The 19,350-nt window shown below is 37.1% G+C and overlaps 1 protein-coding gene across 6 annotated transcripts in view; it reads right to left on the minus strand.

Moving 5' to 3' along the window:
- The window catches only part of LOC106055618 (angiotensin-converting enzyme-like), a 57,173-nt gene extending 40,209 nt beyond the window's left edge, over window positions 1-16,964 (minus strand). For 2 of the 6 annotated variants that reach the window (XM_056012898.1, XM_056012896.1), the window contains exons 1-9: window positions 16,806-16,958; window positions 13,315-13,540; window positions 11,830-11,991; window positions 8,539-8,620; window positions 6,624-6,761; window positions 5,756-5,947; window positions 3,772-3,869; window positions 2,759-2,928; window positions 1,848-1,972 (exon numbers count right to left, since the gene is read on the minus strand). In XM_056012898.1, coding sequence (XP_055868873.1) covers window positions 1,848-1,972; window positions 2,759-2,928; window positions 3,772-3,869; window positions 5,756-5,947; window positions 6,624-6,761; window positions 8,539-8,620; window positions 11,830-11,991; window positions 13,315-13,533 — 1,186 coding nt within the window. In that variant the 5' untranslated portion in view covers window positions 13,534-13,540; window positions 16,806-16,958. Of the gene's footprint in view, window positions 1-1,847; window positions 1,973-2,758; window positions 2,929-3,771; window positions 3,870-5,755; window positions 5,948-6,623; window positions 6,762-8,538; window positions 8,621-11,829; window positions 11,992-13,314; window positions 13,541-16,805 lie in introns of all 6 variants that reach the window. The other 4 variants (XR_008775077.1, XM_056012899.1, XM_056012897.1 and 1 more) reach the window with 4 other exon arrangements.
- Window positions 16,965-19,350: the final 2,386 nt, after the last annotated feature.

Here is a 19,350-nt window from a genome sequence, read left to right on the forward strand (position 1 = left end):
AAAGTAACAATAATTTTGGGTCAAAATAACTTAAGATAACAGGATTATGTGTTGATACGTAATGATAAAAACACCTTCAATGCGTGTTGAATGTGTTGAAGGTGTTGATAAAAATACACAATGCGTGTTGAAGGTATTGATAAAAATACACAATGCGTGTTGAAGGTATTGATAAAAATACACAATGCGTGTTGAAGGTAATGATAAAAATTATTAAAAATACACAATGCGTGTTGAAGGTATTGATAAAAATACACAATGCGTGTTGAAGGTATTGATAAAAATACACAATGCGTGTTGAAGGTGTTGATAAAAATACACAATGCGTGTTGAAGGTGTTGATAAAAATACACAATGCGTGCTGAAGGTATTGATAAAAATACACAATGCGTGCTGAAGGTATTGATAAAAATACACAATGCGTGTTGAAGGTATTGATAAAAATACACAATGCGTGTTGAAGGTATTGATAAAAATACACAATGCGTGTTGAAGGTGTTGATATAAATACACAATGCGTGTTGAAGGTGTTGATAAAAAAAAATTCGTTAACTGACTAAATGTGGTTTGTCAATGACTTCGTAGCTGAGAAATCCTGGGATCTTGCGACGAACCGATCAATCCAATTATATAATGCGCATTAGAGAGGACAATCCATCATTGAGTTAATTTGAGTAACAGTGGGTCTACAGACTACTGTAAACATAACTACACCATAACATGAGGGAATACTTCCTAATTTTAAGTTCAGGGTCGTGTTTTAGATTCACACGAGTATGTTCACACTAGTTCGACTTCTACAGGACTATAAAAAACAACAACATAGGTCTTATATTGTTTGTTAATCTCTTAGTGTGTAAAGCGGATTATTTCAGAAGCACAGTGAACTGCTATAAGCAAATCCATTATATCGGATTATGTGGCTTTAATACACAGTTAAGTATGTAAAGGTTTTTATGAACGGCAAGGCGAGACCAATGAAGTTTACGGTCTTACTGACATTTAAGGTGGCCCATTCGGCAGTCCCACCGGCCCATTTAGGCACCGGCCCAGCGGGCATTGGCCCAGTTGCCCATATAGCCAGTCCGCCCCTGTTAACAACAGAGACATATTTTAACATAGAATGTATCATTTTTTTTACTTCAAATACAATTTATTAAATACTAAATTACCGCGTTAACGAATGGTCTTGGATGATTTTGCTGAAATCCATCTCCCGGAGTAAATCACTTCAATATTAAGTAAGGTTAGTTTCGATGCCCGGTTTGGTCTCATCGACGTTCGGAGCCTATTGTTTCTCATTTTCAGTTTTCAGTACCAGTGCTCTACCTTCTTATGGTGTAATGTTCCGGAAGGTAGCGCTGAAATCTATTAAAATTTCTGGAATTCGCCGCTTTAAGCACGCTACAAGCGAACAACTCTTAGCCATTAGTAAGATTTATAGTATTGTCAGTAAAATGAAAAAAAAAAAAGAAAATATTATAATCCAGATACTTTTGTATCTTAATTGTAGGGTTCCCTGTCTTGTGAACGACCCGGGGGCAGTAGCCCTATCCGGCCCTGTCCATGTATGGGTACTGTTTAAAATATAATATCTTTCAGCCTAAGTAACAACGAACAAAGTTTTATTACTTCATACGTGTATTCAGTGGAGTAGCTAGAAATTTGCCATCATTTGGGGTCCCGGACCTTGACCTCTTTGGGGGCCCATGCATTTTGCGTAATATTTAATATTTAACGTAAAAAAAAAAAATTCGCACTCATTTTGGGAGCCCGTGGGGGGGGGGGGGATTTTGAAATTCTCTAGATACTTCACTGAGTGTATTTCTTTAGTGCTTGCATCATACCTGGATAGGCGCCCCGTCTGACAGGAAACTCGAGATGCTGGTAATACATAAAGTGCTCGACTGTGCCCATCAACTGATACGCCTTGAGTAAATCATTGAGTGTCACTTCAGTGCACATTTTTATTCTGTATGATGTAGAGAAGAGAAATATGGACATCCCTTAGAGTTCATATTATCAAATAGAGCAGAGAATTAGGTTGTCAAGGTAATACATTCTTATAAAGAGTCAAATGTAGGCCCTATATAAAAGCAACATTATTTGACCCCCACGTAATTGGTCAGTCAAATTAACCTTCTGTGGTGACCTAATAAAATACTACAGGAAGACATGTCTTGATGCTAGGCTTTATTGAACAAGAATGACAAAACAGTTCACAATAACACAGTACACACAGACACACAAGCTGACCTGGACACCATGACATTTTGACACACTAGAACAGATCAGTTCACAACACACCACAAGAAACATAAATACACAACACCTTAACCCTCACATATTCCTTGGTCTGTTGGACCGTTGGGGAACCACACAAGATATGTTGATCGCCTTTCTACATTTTTCTCTGTCTTTTGCCTTGGATAGAGCCTCATTTAATTGCAGGACCGTCCATTCTTTTATCTTATCTTCCCATTGCTTTCTCTGTCTGCCTCTTCTTTTTCCGGTACTGTTCCCTGAAAGAAGGTCTTTGCGAGCCCTGAAGATCTTGTACTATGGCCATAGAGTTTTTTAATTTGCGCTTTTTTTAAAGTAGTTAGCAGCTCATCATGGGAGTCCAATCGCTGAACTAATCCTGTCTCTAATCTCTTCGTTTGTGATGCTGTCTTTGTTTATGATACCTAAAATCTTTCTGTAGCAAAGTATCAATAAATTAAATCATAAAGGATTATCTACGCAAAGGCCTGCTTACCTGTAGTCACTACCTGTGTAGAAATCCCAGGCTGTTGCCTCGCAGCTGATATTATCATTGTTAGGCTTTGTCAACAAGGACTTGGTCCAGAAGGCACTGGTCATGTTGTCTAGACCCATTGAGGAATAAAACTCTTCCGCCAAGCGAAACATTGTTTCATATGTAAAATTCTGAAAATAAAAAAAAAGTAGTAGAACTGGGTATTACAAACTAAATTAGAAAATCTATTGGCCTATCAATGTCACGTGGTACTACTTATCTAAAATTTAGGCGTCGATCAGCTAAGAAGCTCTTTCAGATGATAACAGATTTTATATTCGAACAGCTTTGACTTAACTAACACCAGTTTTCAAATAAGTTAACGAGACCTGTCCTCTTTCTGCTATTTCTGATAGAGTTTGTGTGTTTGAAGGAGCGACTTCTATTGATGGATAAAACAGTAAAAACAGAGTGGTAAAGCGCTTGACTTCCGAACGGGGAGTCTCGGGTTCGAATCCTGTTGAAAACTCTCCATCGTATCGTCCGAGATGGATTGATCAAAGAGAAAATAAAACAAAGAGAGAGAGAGAGAGAGAGAGAAAGGGAAAGAAACCAGTAGTTAAGACATTCTACCACTCATGTCATTATAGCTGCATTTGTCTTGATTTATCGTTCACACGGCACAAATACTCTGGCGGTATGTAGAGAAAAAAAAAAGTAAAGTTCCCCTTTTAACCTTATGGTCTATAGGCAGATGATGTAAAGGCCATCTGTTTCTGTGGCCTACGGTTAACGAGGGTGTCATGTGGCCAGCACAACGACCAACCGGCTTTACTTTTCCCCTACTAAAGTCAGGTACCCATTAGAGGCGCCCAAAGATCCCGAAATTTAAAATCCCAGTCTTCACCAGGATTCAACCCCGGGGACTCCCGGTACGGAAGCCAAGCGCTTTACTGCTCAGCCACTGCGCCTTATCTGGAAATATGTAATGTAATATATATTGCGTATTAAAAATAGTTGATATAAGCACAAACCCTTTTGATCATATTTGCTGTTATTTGAGACATTTTGTTGGAAGTAGATTTAATTAACTTGTCATAAATACTTCTCCAGTCTTGCTCCCAAGGTTTGCCTGAAAACACAGAGTAGAAAAACTAATACATGGACAAGCGACATACAAAAATACTTTAAAAAAAAACAACAAGGCTTATGTGAGTGAATGGAGACCAACGTTCAATCCCTGCCATAATACTCAATATTGCTGGATTCATTTCACCTTTTGTATAACAAACAATTAATTAATTACCACTAATTAAAAAAACACTTTTTAAAAATTGATTCGTGAGTTGGCATCGACACATGAGTAAGTCTATGAATGGGAAGTAAGACACAAAAAAGTGTAAAAGAATCTACCCAGACAGACAGATAGACGAAGTGAGTTCATTTAAGCTTTGTAATAAACAAATATCAGTGGGAAGCGTGGTCGAGAGGCCAAGTACGCTTGAACTACCTATGAGCGCCCAAAGGCAGCACGGAAAACCTTGTCCCAAATACCCCCTCCCCCACTGGTCCACAAATGACATTGGACCGTAGCGCTCTGAGCATGCTATAAACATGAAATTAGCGCTATGTAAAAGCTATAATTTATTTTTATCATTTGATGGGTATAGGTCTTTTAAGTGGTCTCTGTAAGAATTAATAAATCACACAAACAATATATTTTTTTGGGAGGGGAACGTAAGATGTTTGACATATTTCCAATGCTCCTTCAGAGTTGAACATAATCTACTTCCTAGTCCAAACCTCCCGCAGGACGATATGGGATGGCAGAGGCCAGGTTATGAACCGGGACCATCGAGAAATCCGTACCACAGTCCAGCGCGCATATCGCACAACCAGGCAGCCATCCACAGCAAAAGCAAAAAAAATAAAAAAATAAAACAACAACAAACAAAAACAATATATAAATGTAGTAGTAGTTGTTTTTCCTTTTTGCAATAGACCAAATAATATCAATCTTAAAGAAGTGAGGGGGCGCGGTGGCTGCGTGGTTAAGCGCTTGGCTTCCGAACCTGGGGTCCTGGGTTCGAATCTCGGTGAAGACTGATTTTGAATTCCGGGATTTTTAGGGCGCCCCTGAGTCCACCCAGCTCTAATGGGTACCTGACTTTAGTTGGGGAAAGTAAAGGCGGTTGGTCGTTGTGCTGGCTACATAACACCCTGCTCGTTAACCACTGGCCAAATAAACAGATGATCTTATCATCATCTGCCCTATAGATCACAAGATCTGGAAGGGGTACTTTACTTTTACTTTACTTTTAAAGAAGTGAAATGAATAAATCGCGTCTTGTCAACACAATTAATGTTGATATGAATTATAACATCAAAGAGGTTACTGTTACCAATCACACAATACAGCCCTCAAATTACTATATTCGTGGGCTACTGCAAGATAAGTAACAAAAGAACAAAATATCTTCAGAAACATGCAACATGTAACTTTCTTAATGGTAGAGTTTTGAACTACATAAAAATGAAACCATAGAAGCTGCACGACATTAAATGGGTGCATTAAAGATTTAACAATGGTCGCGTTCTTATAATCACGATCCCCGACATGAATTGATGAGCAAAGCCAGCAGTTTACAGACCTACGTCATCCCCAGTGGCGTTAGGCTGTAGCCTAAATCTTCCTTCTCAACTTAAAAGGTAGCCATCCTATGGGCACACACCTTAGGAAGACGATTGCGCCACACAATAAACCACATTCTTTAAGAAGGTGGCGTTCCGCGTGAAGGACGATTGGAACTAGGAGATGAGATAGAGAAACATAGCGAGAGAGAGAGAGAGAGAGAACTGTTCCTTTGTGCGGTACAGGGTCTGTCCCTGTACGGGGACAAGGCCACCTTAAAACTCAGTGCCCGCTTCCTTTCACGTGCCCTAAGGGAGTAATCTCAGCATGATTTCCTACTAAAGAGGTTTCTGATATGATTAAAACACAGTATACTAATATATCACCTAAGAGATGCGCTGGAATGTGTCCGGTCCTGGGAAAGTTTTCTGACCCATAAAATGTTTTGAGTCTAGAACCGACAAAGCCATGAAGTTGTTCGTAAAGCGGAAGGACTTGGGTGTAGATACTGTGTATCTCTTCTTTGAGAGTGTCCGTTTCAAAATTACTCCGCCAGCCTTGACCTGCATCTGTATAACCTGTAAATAAAAGGAAAGAAAATAAATAAAAAGGCCCTACGTAAAAGAACATGATAACAAAGTCATTCAAATCTACGCTATTTACAAAATCATAGGAAATCTGAGTCAATTGTAAGCACAATTTATAATGACCTTAAATCGACCAATACGATACTTATATAAAGTTAAAGGTCTTTACGAGGGGAAAAAAAAAATTAGTTTCTTTGAAATCTTGTGGTAAGTTTCGGTTAAATGAACTCCAATCCTGTGCAGTCATTAACTCTTTCTCTCCTAATTGACGATATCAACTTTGATTTTACCCCATTAAAGTATTTTTTGGTTTATAAACTTTAATATGTATTAATGTGTATTGTCTAAAAAGAGCATGCATTACCCTATAATTTAATACCAAATATTACATTTTCTGATAAAAACAACAACAAAAAAAAGGTTATTAAAGTTTAATGGGATAGTGAAATACAAATGAGCAAAGTGAATAATTACATTAGAACATGGACGGAGAGAGAGAGAGAGAGTTAAATAATTTCTTCATCCTTGTTTATAGACATGTTCTGTAGACTGACCTGCTAAATAATATGTCGTTGTCGTAGGCTAAGTTTTTTTTGTCCTAAATGGTATGTCGTTTTGAAAGGTGTAAATTTGCTAAATGGTATGCGGTGTTTATAGTATTTTATACCTGCTGATTGGTAAGCCGTATTCATCAATTGAACGTAATCATGAAACTTTGCTTGTATCTTGGGTGACACGTCATCTCGCCAGGCTGCCCACTGGTTCAGAAGTTTGCGACTTTCAGACAAGGAGGCGCTGTTGTTTCCTTTGAAATTATAAACAAATGATTCAAATTTAATGATAAATAAGACGTTTTGTAGCAGAAAAGATTCCCCATTGAATAAACATTATGTTTGTGTAAAAAATAAAAAATAAAAAAAAAAATACAAATCTATTAGGGTTTCATCTAGACCCTCAGTGTGTAGAAAGATGCCTCAATGGGCAGCTCTAAAGCCCTTTTGAATATTTTAGAATTTGGAAATCTTGACATAAAAAAGGATTGAAAAGAAAACCCTTTTTAAATTAAGTGGAATAGAAAAGACCAAAACTAACAGCTTTATTGGATATATTAAAGTAAAGACACTTTTTCATACCTGCGATCTACAGAGCACGATGTAGGCCTAAAGGTTCTCTGTTCCTATGGCAAACAATTAACAAGGGTGTCATGTGGCAAGCACAACGACCAGCCGCTTTTATTTTCCCAACTAATGTCAGGTAAAAATTAGAATTCAAAATCCCAGTCTTCACCGAGATTCGAACCCGAGACTCCCCCACTTTGGAAGTCAAACGCTTATCCACTCAGACACCACTGCCCATAACTGTAATTAAGCGCTGTTTAAAAACATAGTAGAGCAGACACACAAAAAAAAAACTGGAGGTTTTCAAAGCCAATTAACTAGTAATTCTTCTCTTAAAGATATACATCAACTGTCAAATTTCTAGGAAATTCGTTAGAGCCGTTTTCAATAACCATGTCCACCTGGTTCTAGGTTTCACCCATGAACTTGCAAGCTGAATAGAGGAATTGTAAAAAGGATAAATTTCAAGTAGATGGCTTCCCATTTGACGTTCATTGCAAAGATGCTGAGAATGTCGTGGATTTAAGATCAATTAAAGTGTTTCCCAAACTTTTTCCGTAGCGGAACACTTCGCACATCCGTAGTAATTAACGGAACACTTTGCTTATTGTTACAAAGCTTAAATCAACTCACTCTGTCTGTCTATCTGGTAAAAAGTGTGTGCACGTTATTTCTCCCATTCCATTCTCGGATCAAGATGAAACTTTGTGCAATTATTCATTGACATAGACAAGACATGAATAAAAAAAAAGAGTAACCAATTAGAAAATTAATTGCTGGTAATTCATTATTTTGTCTGATAGCAACAAAGGAAACTATTACTTCAGCTAAATTTGTCGAGTTTATTCCCCCTTTATGCTATTCCTCCTTCACGCATTTTCCGATCAAGTTGATAGTTTAAATAATTATTTATAAGAATGTATTGTACCTAACAAAACATGAATCAATGAACAAAAATACTCAATTATTCAAATAATTATTGGTAATTAATTATTTTCTTTGACATCAAATAAGGGAAATAGGCCAATAGCTTGTGCATAATTGGTAAATATAGTTTTAAGGACGGAGTTCTTCCCCTTAAGATTAGCTTTGCTTTGCTTGTTTATAGAGATTAATTCATGTGGTGGCCTACTAGTTAATTATTCCAGTAGGTTTTGGGAAACGCTGAATTAAACAATGTCAAGGATGCTAAATTGAACTTCAATGTTGCCAACTTTTTTTTTTCAATGTGCTACAAACGGAAGAGCTAAGAAAATTTGATTCTGCAGTGCTGAAAAAAGTTTTGCCCAACATAGTTTATCATTTCTTTCCTAGTCTGTACACCGGATACACCGAAAAAAAATTTTCCGCCATAGATGAAAATCTCTAATTGTATCAAACAGAAAATGTTTAAGAATTACAAATCTAAGAGTATAATAATTGAAATCTGAATGACAAAGATCACATTAGATATTAAAAACTGACCTAAGTTTGGACATTCTCCATGTGTGTGACATTCTACGGCATTGGTATATGTCGCTTTCCATTCCGTTTCCAATAGCTTCAACTTGAAAAGAGAAAATGTTTACAGTCAGTGATAGATCTATATGTTACTTTAACATAGCTATAAATATTTATAAGGATTCAGGATACTTTATGTAAGAGAGATCAGATCGAGTTAAAACGAAAGCCACTTCATTGTTTTTTCACGTTGATTCAGGCAACTCATCAGTGGCGTATTTAGGGTGGTGGAGGCGTGGGGGGGGGGAGAATTCGAAAATCCCCTCGGGACCCCACTTGAGGGGGCCCCCCAAATGACTGTTCGAAATTGTTTTTTACATTAAATATTTAATATTACGCAAATCCAATGATGGCAAATTCCTAGCTACGCCACTGCAACTCATTCCGTACTCTAATGGCAACATGCTAAGCACGTTTACCAACTTGCCCAAGCAGGAAAAAGAAATATAATATGTCCTTCTGAGTATTGAATTGTGTTTTTGTGATATTAAAGTTTGGGCTGTGTTTTATTAGCGGCCCCCGAAACATTATTAGTTTTGTGTGAAATGTCTGTCCGTGCGTCCCGTTTAGATATCGTAAACTAGAAAAGACAGTGAAAATCCGACATCACAATATTTTAAACCATTCAAAGTTCTGATGCAACGGCTACTTTTTTCTTTTCTGAAAGCGAAAAATCTAATTTTTTAATCACTTATGCATGCATTTTTTTTTTCATAAAAATACACCACTTTTACAACTATTAACTAATAAACACTCAAACACTTCAGGCTCTTTAATAGGGGAGATTACTTTTTTCCATATTTTTAACACATTTATGCAAACGGTTGTTGATTTTTTTGTCAAAAATTTTTGTTTTTATATTTGTAATGTTAAGTTAAGTCAACTCGCGACTGGCTCAAGAAAAACTGGTCGTCCCCACCTCCGTTACATAGATGTAATAAAACGTGACCTCAAATCAGTGAACATCAATACTGACAATTGGGAAGACATAGCTCTAGACCGCAACAGATGGAGGGAGACAGTGACCAAGAAAGCTTTGGACAGTGAAAGTACATGGGTCTCAGATCAGGAAGAAAAACGTATAATCAGAAAAACGGCCACCGAAGCAAAAGTCACCTTAACCTGCGCTATCTCTCCTCTCTGTGGCGCGTGGACGGGAGTGTCTCTCCAACATAGGGCTCCACAGCCACACGAGGAAGTGTGCTCTCAGATGAACCATAGTCGTTCTACGACTGAAGGAGGCCAATGAAATGTTAAGTTATGTAAGTTCTGTAATACTAAGTACAATATTTACACACAAACAAATGTTTACTATTTTTTTAATTTGACATAATTAAGAACGAATAATAATCTTGTAAACAGCATTTTTTTGTTCCCTGTCTTTTAATCTTTATAAAAATTCGAATATGAAATTAAGCATTTTCAAAACATTTACATCCATTATGAGACTTCAGTTAGGCGAGCTGAGGCGCGGTAGCTGAGCGGTAAAGCGCTTGGCTTCCGAACCGAGGGGTTCCGGGCTCGAATCCTGGTGAAGACTGGGATTTTCAACCTCGGAATCTTTGGGCGCCTCTGAGTCCACCCAGCTCTAATGGGTACATGACATTAGTTGGGGAAAGCGGTTGGTCGTTGTTCTGGCTACATGACACCCTCGTTAACCGTAGGCCACAAAAACAGATGAACTTTACATCATCTGCCCTATAGACCACAAGGTCTGAAAGGAGAACTAGTTCATCCAGGTTCACATCTAACTTTACATTCACTTTCACCTATCCTTTGATCTGCTGGACCGTTGGGGCACTACACAAGAACTGTCAACCTTCTTTCTCCATTCTTATCGGTCATTTGTCTTTTATATGTTCTTTCTGAAAATATTGAAGCCTGCCTGGGTGGACCACTTCGGGGGCTGATTTTGAGTTTGTTTCCACACAAACTGTCTTTGTAACCTTGTATATTTTAATTATCTAATTACGACGCATAATTATATAACTATAACATACACAACATTATGATGTCATACTAATATATATTTAAAATTACTTCTAAATACATGCACATTTCTTTAAAATAATAAGTATTTATCAAAAATTATTAGTAGGTTACAGGATTTAAATCTTGCCATGCAGGCTTAATAGCGAGAGTCGAGGGGTAATCAGCATTTCAAAAATTATAAAAGGGGTACACATAGGTCAAAAGTTTGGGAAACACTGATCTAGTAGATTTTTATCGAATTAATAAAACATAGTTTATCAATACTTTCTTGTTGTTTTTTTCTGTACATCAAAATGCTAACGTTTTTCCGCCGCAATTGAAAATCAAATAATTAAAAAAACAATCATAGTAAAACAGAAGAAAAAAAAAAGCACATAGAAAGAATCTCATACTTTTCAATGAATACAGGAGGATATTTCTTGTACGATTTATGCTAAGTTGCAAACTTGCTTGAAGTCTTAAGTGATATCGAAGAGAGCACCTGGGTTCAGGAGGCTTTCGAACGAGACAGCTGGAGGTGTCTTACAAAGGCCGCGGGGTACACATTTGAGTCCAAAAGAAAACCCTCTGCCGATGAGCAGACGTAGACGGTGAAAAGAGAAACTAAATCGACCACCACCTGGCAATGGTTATGTCTGCGTCGAAAATATATAGGTCGCAGCTAAGATTGCGTAGCCAAGTCAAATACCATAATCCTCAATAATCTTCGGATTCCGAGAATAGCCTTATTATTATTATAGGCGGGCAGGGTTTCAATCCGGGACCATCGAGATGACAATCCATAGCGCTAGAAACACGACCAGGAAGCTATAAAACGGGTAGTCTTTGTAAGCCAGGAACACCAATGACTTTGTGAGATACAAGTATGTAATAAAAAATTGGGAGGCGCGTTGGCTGATGGGTTAAGGGCTGGCTTCCGAATTTGAGAGTTCCGGGCTGGAATCCTGATGAGGACTGTGGCTTTTAATTTCAAGATCTAAAAGGCGCCTCTGAGTCCACCCAGCTCTAATGGGTACCTGATATTGGTTGGTGAAAAGTAAAGGTGCTTGGTGGTTGTGCTGGCTACATAACACCCTCGTTAAGCGTAGGCCATAGAAACAGATGACCTTTACACCATCTGACCTATAGACGCATGATCTGAGGAAGTTTAATTATCAATCACAATTAGATTTGGAGACGCATAATGTATTTATATATTTTTGTTTTGATTTCAACGTCTGTAATGTATCTAGATAAGATGAACGAACAGGTAGTTAGACTAACTTTCTGAAATAGCTCTGGATCAGTAAGACCTTCTTCCCCTAATTTTGCAATCAGTAACAGTTCCCTTTTCTCTTTCTCCGTTGTGTCAACTCTGTCATCAAACTTTGTTGCCTCTTTGGACATCTTCCTTCTAAAGTTGGCTTCAGCAACGTAGATCTCGAGCTAGTAGAATCATTAATAACTTAATTAATGAATATAAATAAATATTATTAGACATAATAAGTTTTTTTAACCGTCAAAAGTGTTATGTGAAATATGTCCGTAGCTCCATCTCATGTAATAAGACGCAATGATTATAATAATGTTATAGTAGTGATACTGAGGTGGACAATTGTAGTCAAACTGAATTTCGATTTGTTTGGACCAATTAAAGTACCGTATCTTATTTTATATTATATTATAAGAAGATGTGCGATACACTTACTGTATTGAAGATTTTGAAATGAAAATTCAAAGATTAATTTTCTCTTTGTTTACACTATGATTTGTAAGATACCGTTTATGGTCATTAAGCAATTAAATTTATTAAGAGAGAAAAAGAAGAGAAAGTGATCTGAAGAGTGATCTGGAGGTGATAAGCTGGATCCTAAATAAAACGTTAAACAAGCAAAATATAAAAAATCCTTTTTTAAAAACAAAAACACAAAGTTGATCTAAAGAGGAAAGAACTCCGTCCTTACAACTTAGAACTATATCTACCAATAAAGTACGAACTATTTCCCTTATTCGATATCAAAAAAATAATTATTATTTATCAATGATTTGCTGACTATTTGACTATTTCTGTTTATTGATTCATGTTTTGTTAGGTACAATACATAATTGTTTAAAGTATCAACTTGATTGGAGAATGCGTGATGGAGAAATAGCGTAAACAATTATTTAAGGGGACTAAATTCGACAAATTTAGCCACATCTGAAGTATTAGTTTCGCTTGCTGCTATTAAACAAAAATATTAATTACCATTAATTAATTGTCTAATCAGTTACTTTTTTTTTTACTGATTCATGTCCTGTCTACTTCAATAAATAATTATGCGAAATTTCAACTTGATCCGATAATTAGTGAGGGAGAATTAACGTGTACACATATTTTAGCAGACAGACAGACAGACAGACAGAGTTGATAGAAGCTTTGTAAACAAATGTTAAGAACACGAGTGAAGACAGATATTGAATAAGAAATTACAAATGTCAAGGAACCCATAGTGTAAGATTATTGTTTTCAACTAAGTAATACAAATTACTTTGAGCTTCTAGCGAAAGATCTTAGAAATTTGATTCTTCAGTGCACAGAATCTCTTATATGGCTTATTAAAGTAGGCCTACTTCTTTTATCATTAGCCTACATGTCTCCTATACGCCGGATACACCAAAAAGTTTGCTTTTCATGGATTTTTTCTGATGTATGTATAGCATAGAAATGTTTTGTGAAATAAATGGATATAAGCATGTATACAGTCAGCACTTTAATGTCCAGCTCACCAAATCTTTGTAATCCTGAGAGCTCAGATTAGTGCTGGCTGACCATTCAGCCTCGGCGATATGATTGGCTATTTCTACGGCGGTTGTGTTGTAGCTGTGTAAGAGCTCCTCCACATCCGACGCCAGACTTGTAGCAGTGTTTCCACGTGTGAGTATTACAACACACAGAAAAAGTCGCCACGCACTCAGTCGACGAATTTCCCATATTCTGAAATTCATGACAGATCTGGACAAAAAGAAAGGATGAGCCAGTAATGCATAATGTTAAAAGGTTTTTATTGGGCTTAAATTGGAATTTATGCTTATTTAAAACTAGTAATAAAACAGAAAGTGTTGTTGTTTCAATTAATTCCTACTTTATGAAACTGGAATTAGTCTGTCATATCTCAATCTTCATGTAGACTACCTATTTCTTGTCAGTGGCGTAGTTAGGGTGGGGGTTGGGTGGCAAAGCCGTTCCCCTATTTAAAATGATCCCCCAAATGAATGTCCTATTTTTTTACATTAAATATTACATATTGCCATGTGTTTATTAAGTACAATATCTCATGTCATGATGTCGAATGTCAAAATGCAGGGGCCCCTAGAAAGGTCAAGCTTCCGGGACCCAAATCCAAGCTACGCCACTGTTTCTTGTGATACTATAATGCTTCATAATTGCAAGGAGTCTTTTCAGCGAGCTTTCCACATCAAGTTCTTTCTATTAACAGTCCAGCTCATAGTTTCTACAAGAACTCGGAAGATCACGTGGACTGAAACTAATACTTAGGAAAGTGTGCAGATTTTTCATGTCAAGCAATTGACTTATTCATCTCTTCACTGTTTCAGATGTCCTGAAGGTCCGAGAACTTCCGGTTCCCTTTTATGGACCTCTTGACCAAGGAAAGGCTTTTATCCATGGCCAGGATGAGGCATCGGCTCTTCACCAATCCCTCTGTCCGAAATCCCGCCTTATCCGAAACGATCATGTACTCTCGTCCGGTATGTCGCTGGACACGACCCCCTTGAGCCCCACACGAGTATCCCCCTCTCGTGCGAGGCCGGAGGCCGAGCCTGCGTGGGGGCCTTTCGTATGCCTATTATGTCCCACCGAACCCGTGCGAGGGTCCATCACAGCGCGTATGGCCCCCGTTGGGGAACGAATCAGTGGGGTTTTGGACGGGTTAGCGAGCCTTTGTTACATCCCTACCACGTGCAGTGTACAGTCTCTCGACCGTACGAGTGGTAGCTCACTGAGAGCTATGTGCGCTACCATTCTTAGCCTATCCGCATCCCCTGGCGGACGTATCCACGGGGGCGCCACGCTGAGGCGACGGTAGCTGGAATATCCCCCGTCTCTTCACTGTAGACATGTCAAGCAATTGACTTATTCATCTCTTCACTGTAGACATGTCAAGCAATTGACTTATTCATCTCTTCATTGTAGACATGTCAAGCAATTGACTTATTCATCTCTTCACTGTAGACATGTCAAGCAATTGACTTATTCATCTCTTCGCTGTATACATGTCAAGCAATTGACTTATTCATCTCTTCACTGTAGACATGTCAAACAATTGACTTATTCATCTCTTCACTGTAGACATGTCAAGCAATTGACTTATTCATCTCTTCACTGTATACATGTCAAGCAATTGACTTATTCATCTCTTCACTGTAGACATGTCAAGCAATTGACTTATTCATCTCTTCACTGTAGACATGTCAAGCAATTGACTTATTCATCTCTTCACTGTAGACATGTCAAGCAATTGACTTATTCATCTCTTCACTGTAGACATGTCAAGCAATTGACTTATTCATCTTTTCACTGTAGACATGTCAAGCAATTGACTTATTCATCTCTTCACTGTAGACATGTCAAGCAATTGACTTATTCATCTCTTCACTGTATACATGTCAAGCAATTGACTTATTCATCTCTTCACTGAAGACATGTCAAGCAATTGACTTATTCATCTCTTCACTGTAGACATGTCAAGCAATTGACTTATTCATCTTTTCACTGTAGACATGTCAAGCAATTGACTTATTCATCTCTTCACTGTATACATGTCAAGCAATGGACTTATTCATCTCTTCACTGTATACATGTCAAGCAATTGACTTATTCATCTCTTCACTGTAGACATGTCAAGCAATTGACTTATTCATCTCTTCACTGTATACAGAGACATGTTGCAGTTAAGTGAAATAATTACCCGTTTTATAAAAAAAAAGGTCAATTTAATTTAAGATGTTTATAAGAGAAAATCAAAGCCAATGGCAAGAATTATAAGCGAAAAGTTTGAAAAGTAAAACTTCGTCAAAACTAGTGAAATAGCGCGATTTTCGATTTTATACATAGATTCAGTGGCGTCACTGGGGGCGGGGGCGGGGGAGGGGCGGTCCGCACCGGGTGACACCCGTTAGGGTCATATACGGCTAGTACATTAATATACTCCTCCGTTTACCGGGGTCATCATTGTGACACTTCGATATTCGTATTTTTTTTCCCTTTTACATGATTAAATTTGTTTTAAGTTTTTTGTTTTTTTTGTTGACACGCTACAGCAAAACCAAATCGAGGCCACTTAGAAAGAACTCTTTAATTACGAAAATCAGGAACAATGAGCAAAGAGAAGACGATTGCTATGCAACAATAAATTAATGAACATAATCAAAGGGAATCTTTTCTCTCCTCTCTCCCTCTCTCTCTCTTCCTCTCTCTCTCTCTCTCTCTCTGAATAATGAAAGATCAATATAAGCTAAGGCAAGACAAAAAAAAAAAAAAGAATACTTTTTTCTTCTTATCTTATATAATACAGAAATTACTTCAAAAACAAAGGTGATTACGTCATGCATCAAGTCATGCATGTTATAACCAATGACTTAAATTCTGCCAAGTCATTGGTTTTCCTGGCTGGCTCAGGCAATCCATTCCATGCTTTAATAGCACTAGGGAAGAACATTTGTACAAATCTGACCTAGCATATGGAATGAGGAATGTGCCTTTATCTTTGTGTCTTTCTGAGTATTTTATTAAATTTTGTTTTTGTATTTGAAGATTATGGCTCAGTGTTTTATGTATAGCTGCTACTTTACTTTTAAGTCTTCTGTCCTGAAGTCATACAGAGAGAGAGAGAGAGAGAGAGAGAGAGAGAGGGGAAGAGAGAGGGGGAGAGAGAGGGCAGAGAGAAAGAGGGGAAAGAGAGAGAGATTGCCTTTGATTTGTAAATTATTCTTTGGCTGATTCGAAATTCTAAAATATATCTGTATATCTATATCACACACAACATTTACATCAATTTCCTTTCAAAACACTTGAATAAGTAACTTATCTAATACACCATTTCAAGATCTAAATGCAATTATTCAGGATGTCAAAACTTGTCTAAAGTGTATCTAAAGGCTATGGATGTAGATAGTTTGTGAAAATTTCAAGTGTTGGAAATATGTATACTTATTAGATGCATAAAAACACTGAGATAAAGGCTAACTGGTCCACTTACCTACATGTGCACAGTGTCCACTATCTGGCAGAAGTCGAAACACCTTGCGCGTGCGGTATATTTAGATTTAGATCTACTTAGTCCCTGACGTTGGGTTGGATCTTTGTCACTCTCATATATTTTTTCCCATTGGTGTGATTGATGATATTATCACGTGACCCGGCTCTAACGCTGTAGTGGTGGAACACATGGTAACTCAGGGCCTGATGAGTTCTTTTAGTGTTAGCACACCTCCTAGGTCAGATTTATCACTTAAGAACTAATGAAAGTCTAGCTTATTATCGGATCAGCATTGTTAGTGGAAAAGGCGATGACACCCCACCCTGCCTCCGTTCGAATACACAATAATTTTATTTCTTATAATATGCTTATAATATTACTTGACTAGATTATTTAAGAAATCAAAATCAGCATAGATCGAAATGGAGTTACATCAAATCTTTTTGATGGCCATTTACTGGGAAAATTGTTATATTTTCCAATCTTCTCAATCATCTATTGAATTATCGTCTGCAAAGGAAGCAATCCAAAAGTTTGTCTTTTATTGATAGTTCTACAAAAAGAAAGGAACAAATAATACACTATTTCTTCTAAATTGTAAATATTTACATTTCTTTTATTCATTAGACATGTTCAGAAATATCTAATATGTAATGGGATTCGTGTTTTGTCAAATGAAGACTGTTGACCTCTTTTCTAGATCTCATGTTTTGTTTTACGATGTTGAATTATGGGATAGAATCCAATTTCAATGATTACTGAATAGAAATAATGAGGTCAGAAGTGTTTTTTTTTTCAATAACAACTAATAATTAGATCATAATGTCAACCTCTATTATACAACATGCATAGGAAGCAAATCAAATGCAATAGGAATAGACAGAATTTAAGTCATTGGTCAACATGCATGACTAAATGCATGACGCGTAGGACGTAATCATCTTCTTTTTTGAAGTAACGTCTGTATTATATAAGAAGAATAGGAGCCAGTGGTTTACTCAAAGTTACGTCAATAGTATGATACACTAAAAATGTTAACCCTTTAAATCCTGCTTCTTTGAAAGCGATACACTAAATATGTTAACCCTTAAAAGCCTGTGACAAGAATCATAACTGAAAGTGATATGCTAAATGTAAATTGCGGGTTTCTGCCAGGTACGGCGCCCAACTGGAACAATCGGTCAAATCGGTCTAAGACCGGCCTTGCATCTAGATCTAGATCTTTTCAATTGTAGGGGGATATAGTTGCCAGATATTTTAAAGAGTTAAAGGGACAATACTAAATATTTAAAAAAATAAACACTAGGGTCATTGGAGGAACAGATCTTCTGAAATAATATAAGTTATGAACATAGATTGCACAGGCAAAGGAACTAGAACAAATTTCTACCTATGCTCCTTCTTCCCTAGTGCTATTAGAGCATGGAATGGGTTGCCTGAGCCAGCCAGGAATACCAGTAACTTGGCAGAATTTAAGTCATTGGTTATAATATGCATGACTAGATTGGCAAAGGAACACGCGTAGGACCGTAGGACGTAATCATCTTCTTTTTTTGAAGTAACGTCTGTATTTTTATAAAAGATAAGATAATGTCATACAATTACATTTACATGAATGCCTACATGAATGCCCAGGCATTCATCTCATTTCCATGAGATGATCCATAGTCGTTTCGTGACTGAAGGAGGCCATAGAATGCCCTAACAATATCTTTGGTCAGAATGTATTCATAAAGACTACACATGAAGGTATAGATGGGGAAGACGTGCGCTACACTAAAACAATCGGATGTGGGTGTTAAATTACAAACAAAAAAAAAACAATATTTCAAATAACTGTGTAATGACGTGATACAGAATGCTTGCGTCAATGACTAAGTGTCGGGCAGATAACAGGGGGAATAAATCAATAAAAGCAATTACAATAGTGTGTAACATATGTTTAAAAAAAAAAGATTTATTCCCTAGGAGGAAGATGTTTTTACTATGTTAATCTAGTAGCTTTGTCATTTCACACAGACACACACAAATTTGTTGTTTTTTTATAATTATATGCACTATAATAACAATTATGTAGTAATAACCATCGACTATGCCGATGATTTGTTCCTAGACTATTTTGTTGGGCGGGAACTTCCCACAAAACACACAGTCTACAGACTCATTAAAACGGCCCGCATTGAAACGCTACCCTCAACTCTCTTATAGCGGATACATTTTAGAATGTGTTAGATTGCAATGTGACGGCCCGTTTTATCGCATACACACTTTTAATTCTTGAAAACTAGTATCATATCCCCACCAAAACAAATGTCCTACATACACACTTTTAATTCTTGAAAACTAGTATCATATCCCCACCAAAACAAATGTCCTACATACACACTTACACACTTTTAATTCTTGAAAACAAGTATCATATCCCCACCAAAACAAATGTCCTACATACACACTTTTAATTCTTGAAAACTAGTATCATATCCCCACCAAAACAAATGTCCTACATACACACTTACACACTTTTAATTCTTGAAAACTAGTATCA

Source organism: Biomphalaria glabrata, chromosome 15 (assembly GCF_947242115.1).
Source record: "Biomphalaria glabrata chromosome 15, xgBioGlab47.1, whole genome shotgun sequence".
Taxonomy (NCBI): domain Eukaryota; kingdom Metazoa; phylum Mollusca; class Gastropoda; family Planorbidae; genus Biomphalaria; species Biomphalaria glabrata.